At 42.7% G+C, this 6,184-nt stretch overlaps 1 protein-coding gene across 1 annotated transcript in view; it reads right to left on the bottom strand.

Annotated features, from left to right (window-relative positions):
• Window positions 1-486: 486 nt before the first annotated feature.
• The window catches only part of LOC107100607 (disco-interacting protein 2 homolog C-like), a 93,576-nt gene continuing 87,878 nt past the window's right edge, over window positions 487-6,184 (bottom strand). The window contains exons 32-38 of the mRNA XM_015399156.1: window positions 5,395-5,565; window positions 3,958-4,019; window positions 3,828-3,885; window positions 3,142-3,216; window positions 2,867-3,041; window positions 2,660-2,783; window positions 487-1,514 (exon numbers count right to left, since the gene is read on the bottom strand). Coding sequence (XP_015254642.1) covers window positions 1,262-1,514; window positions 2,660-2,783; window positions 2,867-3,041; window positions 3,142-3,216; window positions 3,828-3,885; window positions 3,958-4,019; window positions 5,395-5,565 — 918 coding nt within the window. The 3' untranslated portion in view covers window positions 487-1,261. The remainder of the gene's footprint in view (window positions 1,515-2,659; window positions 2,784-2,866; window positions 3,042-3,141; window positions 3,217-3,827; window positions 3,886-3,957; window positions 4,020-5,394; window positions 5,566-6,184) is intronic.

Genomic DNA, 6,184 nt, shown 5'->3' with positions numbered 1-6,184 from the left:
TCTTTTATAATGTCCTCATCTTCTGAGGAATCAAGTTCATTGCTCAGATGTAAAACCTCTGCAGTAACATCTGGATGCTGAAGATAAACTTTATTTTAAATAATGATAATAATTCTATTTCTGTTATATTCACACAGTGCACTTTGCTCAGCGATATTTTTGGTGCTTTAGGACTGAATTTATTCATATAAAGAAATGATATTAGTGTACCCTGCAAAAACAATCTAGAAATAAGTCAATATTTCTTATATTAAGTGTATTTACCCTTAATTTGAGTAGGTTAATAAGATGATCTGCCAATGCAATTAGTATTTTACTCTTAAAATAAGATATTAGATAATATACAGTGGAAATAAGACAATGCAATTGTTTTTCTCATCTTAAATGTAAATCGTCTTGTCCATTGGCGAAGTGTCTCTCACCTCCTCAATTCAAGAAAGAAATCACTTAATTTAAGAAAAATATACTTTTTTTTTTGCAGTGTATCTGTTGAAATATCCAGCATTTTTTTCGACCACTTTTAGACTTTTTTTTCCCCTTTTCTTTTGAGACAGGAAGAAAAATCACCGAAAACGGGAAAAAAACAAGTTTTTGTTAAATATTTTTCAAATAGACAAAAGAAAGCTGCGGCCGATTCACACAGTTGTTTTTTTGCCCCCACAGGTTAAAAGGTTTTTCTTTGATCGTCTTAGAATAAAATCTGTGATTTTAAAAGGACAGAAAACGTTCCTGTCGCACATCGACACAGACAGGTCAACACACACACACACACACACACTCCCACACAGTCAGGGTGCGGGTGGAGAGAGCTGCATTTAGGGGCTACTACACCTCGCTGTGTTTTAGTTCCTCTCCATATAGATCATTATGTTTATATACAGTATTTATAGTTTGTACAATAATCTGATGCCCCATGACGTTTGAATTGAAACAGAACCACAGATCCAAGGATTTTCCAGTAATGGTCGGTCTCTTTCGGTTGTTTAGTACTTCTGAAAGACGGCGTGTCGCCCTGAACACAGTGTTCCTCTAAGGCTTCCTATTGGTCACGGGATCGAGCGAGGGTTTAAAAACGGTCAGTCTGGGAGCTGAAATCGATCGACTGGAATGACACGACCTGAAAGAAAACGGACGACTGCAGAACACATCAAATAAATGCTGAAAAATACAGTACATGTGGATTTCTGGGGAATGAAGGAACGACGGCGGCGATACGAGCAGCACTCAGACCCACGCGCTCTCTCTCTCACAGGCAGCCAGGCTACATGTTGTAGGCCACGTAGATGGGGTCCAGCTGGTCTTGGAGGAAGCCGTCACGGAGGTGCATGCGCTGCTTCTCGCCACGGGAGTTGATGGGGATGACGCCGACGTCCGTCACCACGACGACGCCCACGATCAGGTAGTGCTCCTCCAGCACGGCCTTGGTCACCATAGGAACCAGGTCCAGGGCTTCCTGCTCAGAGCCCTCCAGCTCCACCACCACCACCAGCAGGTTGGTCCAGGTGAAGACGGCGCTGATGGAGAGACAGACACGGGTTTGGGTCGAGCTGAGGTTGCAGCGTGAGGTAAGAAAATGGCGAAACTTTAACCTTTTCAGGTTTCCTGTTTGAACTGCTGCAGCTTTCTGCAGTACCTCGTTGGTTCAACTCAGAAAAAGATTCCCTGACGCTGCAGAGCCAGAGCTAAAGAATCCATCAATGAATGAATGACAGTAGTGGTTCACACTAAAATAACTGAACTAAACTATTTTAATCGTCTCAAAATGGGTGCTTTTGTCAGTGGGACACAGCTCAGCATAAAGGACATGAGGTCATGTAAGAAAGGATCTGCTTTAAACCTAGAAATGAAATGGATTTCATCATATTAGCTTCAGATAACCTGAAACAAGCCTTTCTTTTGGCAACAGACTGCATCTCTGCTATCTAGTGAAATACTTAGACTTTAATTGTGATTTATTTTTAATGATCTCATCATTATGAGATAACAAAGGAAAAAGCAGCTCAATTTTCTCCATGATAACAATGTTAATATAGTTGATCCAAAATAATATAACCTTCAGCCCAGTGATGTAAAAACAAAAATACCAGGACCTCATCTTAAGAATTAGAGATTTAAATGTTTTTTGCAAAAAAACAGCTTTATTATCTCATTATTTTGATATTCCCGTCTGATGCTCAACAGTTTCCTTGTTTCTATCTCGAGTTTACAAGATATTTGGCTTTTTTAAAAAAATTTTTTCTCAACCTGAGAAGGATCTAAAGCTCGTTCTGCAGAGATTGGTCACCTTGAATCAATGTCTTGAGCTGATTATGTTTGTTCAGGATTTGATGACATCCTTATTTTATAAATCATTTGGTCCTTCTGATGGAATTTAAAGCCATTTAGCTTTTATTGGGATCCCTGAAAATCTGAACACACCAAAGCTTTCAGGTAATTGGAATTAAATATACCCAGATGTTAACATCTGGTTTACATTGAAAACATCCAGTTTATGGCCGATTATAGAATCTGTTTCAGTAACATTATTGTTATTTGCTTAGAAATTATTCACTTTTTTTGATCATTTATATTTAAAATTATTTCATATATCTTGAGGTGCCTCATATGATCACATCTCCCCAGGCTGTTAGAAAGTGCTCCCTGGTGCAGATGAACCTACCACTCCATGATGCTCTTGTGTGCGCGGATGACGGAGGTCTCGATGTCTATGGGATGGTACCTCATCCCCCGCAGCTCCATGGCCTCCTCCAGAGCTCCGACCACAAACAGAGCATCGTGCCTCTCTGCTCAGAAAACAACCACAGACACACGGTCAGTCCTGCCGTTGAAACGTCCAGCTAGCAGAGCAGAGCAGAGACGAGGTCACCTCCGTTGGCATCAGTGAGCTCGGTGCGGCGCAGGAAGCCCAGGTAACCCGTCCTGGCCCAGACCGTCTGAGTGTCCCCGAAGCTGAGCCTGGAGCTGAAGTGGTCCGACTGGAGGACCTCCTCGCCGTAACCGCTGTAGTAGCCGCTGCCGTTATGAGCGCTGTGAACCCAGATCTGCAGACAAACACGGAGCAACAATTAACCTCTGTCTTTCTATCAGAAGGCAGGATACCACAGACAGAGGAGCGGCGGAGACCCAGAGGAGCGTACAGACCTCTCCGAGATGGGAGTCTCCCAGCGGTCCTTTGGTCTCCGGGTTTGCGATGATGATACGAACTCCTGGCAGGATCTGAGAGAATAGAAACACCTCTTTAGCTGTTTTTGCTTTTTATTGTAGGTCATTAGATTAGTGATGAATTCATTTCCAGAGAAAAGATGCTATTAAACCTTGAAGCTAACATTTTTGTAGTTCTGCTGAGAAGATTTCTTCTTTGTTAACATTTCAGCTTCATTTTTATCCGTTTCACTGCTAAAGTCATGGTCCTGTTTTAATGGAAGGCCTCTATCGCATCGAGGCTGATGAGAGGAACGACCATAGAATACTTCCTGTTGTCCTTCAGTCCCACAAGCAGAACATTCTTTCCTTTCTCCACGGAGGAAGGCTCCTCCTGGACTCAGAGCTGCAGTCAGCTCTGAGTCACTGGGTGTGGGAGGACGCCCAGTGAAAAGGAGCAGAAATAGTCCACGGATCAGGCTGTCATTCATCTATTCATCGCGGGGCTGGCAGCGCTAATTTGGTTGTTTACCTCAGATCTTTTTATCGAATTTCTGTCACTTTGGACCGAGGCAAACTTCTCACCAAACTTTAATTTAAATTAGGATGTAGAGTCACGACTCATTTCTCACCTGGAGGAGAATCTAATATTAGTCCCTATAATGAGGGTTAATGTTTTAACTCACCTTCCCAGACTCCATCAGCGGCAGACTGTGGGGCGACCCTCGCTCTACCAACCGAACCCTGACGGAGAATAAAGCGGTTCAGAGTTAAAGCTGCTGGCAGACAAACCACTGAAGTAACCGAGTGGCGTACCTGTCATGGCGCAGCGCTCTCATGTCCACGTACACGGTGGTGGGGTCGGGGCCTGAGGTGCCCTGCAGCCAATCACAAAGCAGGAACAGTTTGGGTCACACAGTTATCCTCTCAGGTTTTTAAATGTTAGCCTCATAAAATGCATCTTTAAAAGGAAAAAAATCATAAGAAATGGAAATTAATATTTAATTATAACCTAAATATTACTTTGACAATAAAAAACTAAAAACTCAGATTTGAATTTCTGTACAGAAATGGATACATGATAAAATTCTAGTTTTATTATACTGAAAATCAGACCTTAATGAACACTGTCTAAACTTTTTCCACCTTTATTGTTTACATATCGGCTGCTCCTAAAAAAAAAAGTGTTAAAAAACTTGAATTAAGGTAAACATTGGTGTACTTATTATTAATAATAAATATTATTTAAAACGTTTTTTAGGACACCCAGGAAAACCGTATACCTAAACAATCAAGCTAAAAACAGGGGAGGCAGTCAGGGGAGGTAAACAGTCTCCAACAGATGAGATTTTAGCTTTGATTTAAAGATAGTTTATATGTCAATATTACAAATATTTGGAGGGAGTGAATTCCAGAGTTTGGGAGCAAAGCGGGAGAAAGCTCTGCTCCCCATGGTGACAAGGAAGGCAGGAGGCTCAACCAGGTGGATGGAAGAGGAAGATCTAAGGGTAGCAATCTAAAGGAGATCTGAGAGGTAGAGGGAAGCAGGATTATAGACGACCTTCAGAGCAAACAGGAGGTTTTGAAGCTGATAGGAAGCCGATGAAGCTCTGTAGCACCATGAACGCTTCGTAGGTGAAAATAGGCAGAACGGGTACTGTTTATCAGGAGCCCAGATCTAGATTTACTCAAATCTAGTTGTTTTTCTTTCAGTAAGACAACAACAACAAAAAATCTTCTTTTTACATTCTTCTTCAGATGAACCCATAGAGGTTCTATCAGACTTAGATCGGGACTCTGGCTAAGCTTAACTAAAAAGGAAGGCATGTTTGGAACCACATTGATGCTAAACAATTAACTCCATCTTCATCCTTTTTGCAGACACTTTCATTTTATTCAGCTGGACAAAAGACTGAATTTGATATGGAGAACACAAACCCTATAGCATGATGCTGCCATCACCGTGCTTCTTTGTGTGGTTTTGGGGATTAATTTGGTTTAGAGCATTTTAGACAGAACAGGTTTCCGTTTACAGACCTAATGTTCAGTCCAGACATGAACAGTGAAACAGGAGGCTGTTGTCTCATGCAGAGCATAACCAGCAGTAGAAGCTTCATCTGTGCTGCTGTCAGCCTCCTACTGGCCTCCATGATCGGCTCAGGCAGTGTCCTGGTTGTTATTTGGACTCATGGAGGCTCTGAATGACCAAACTCTTAAAGAGCGTTGGAATAAAGCAGTGTCTCTGTTGCTTACCTGCAGACAGATGGCCAGGTTGACCCTGCAGCCAAACGCTGTGCTGACAGATCGAGGATGAAGGCCCAGGTCTTTGAAGAGCTTGGAGAAGGAGAGCGTCAGCGCCATCCTGGGCCTCTCCTCAGCCACCACCACGCAGGCCCGAACCCGAGACAGATCCAGACCTCTGGCCTGCATCAGAGACAGAGCAGAAGACACAATGGCTGTCCTGTGAGTCTTTGTGTGGAAACAACTGAATCTATCCTGTTTAACTCTTCTACTAGAACTCTAACTCTGCTGAGCTATAAAGAGCCTCCCTGGAGACTCTTTGCTCCTGTTCAGTAGGGAAACTGTTTTATGAGCAAAATGCCAGAAATAAAACCCTTTTCTCCTCCAAACTCTGTCTCCATGGAGATTTGATGACAGATATTCACTAAAATTAACTTCCATCAGTGACCAATCGCTGCAGAGGCCCCTGGCTGAGCTTTATTCAAAGCCGAGGATGACGATGGAGCCGGATAGAGAGGCGAACTGACCACTGAGATGGATCCTCCTGGACCTTTAAACCGTGACGGACCAGTGAGATCGTCTCCAGGACAGGAGCTGGGGTCAGCTGCTGCAGCAGAACAGGCCTGACTAACCAATCACATCAAAGATCATTTTAAAGGTTCGTCCACCAGTCTTTTTAATGTTGAAATAAAGATTTTTCTATCCAGGATGGTCTGATCCTCTCTCATGGAGTCAGATGGTTTTAGCTGCTCTAAAAGTCAGTTTTTAATAGTTTAGAACAGGGGTAACCAATTAAAAATCA

The sequence above is a fragment of the Cyprinodon variegatus genome, unplaced genomic scaffold (genome assembly GCF_000732505.1).
Source record: "Cyprinodon variegatus isolate N-32 unplaced genomic scaffold, C_variegatus-1.0 Scaffold992, whole genome shotgun sequence".
Classification (NCBI taxonomy): domain Eukaryota; kingdom Metazoa; phylum Chordata; class Actinopteri; order Cyprinodontiformes; family Cyprinodontidae; genus Cyprinodon; species Cyprinodon variegatus.
Note: the sequence above shows the minus strand (reverse complement) of the source record. Positions and strands in the feature narration are given on the sequence as shown.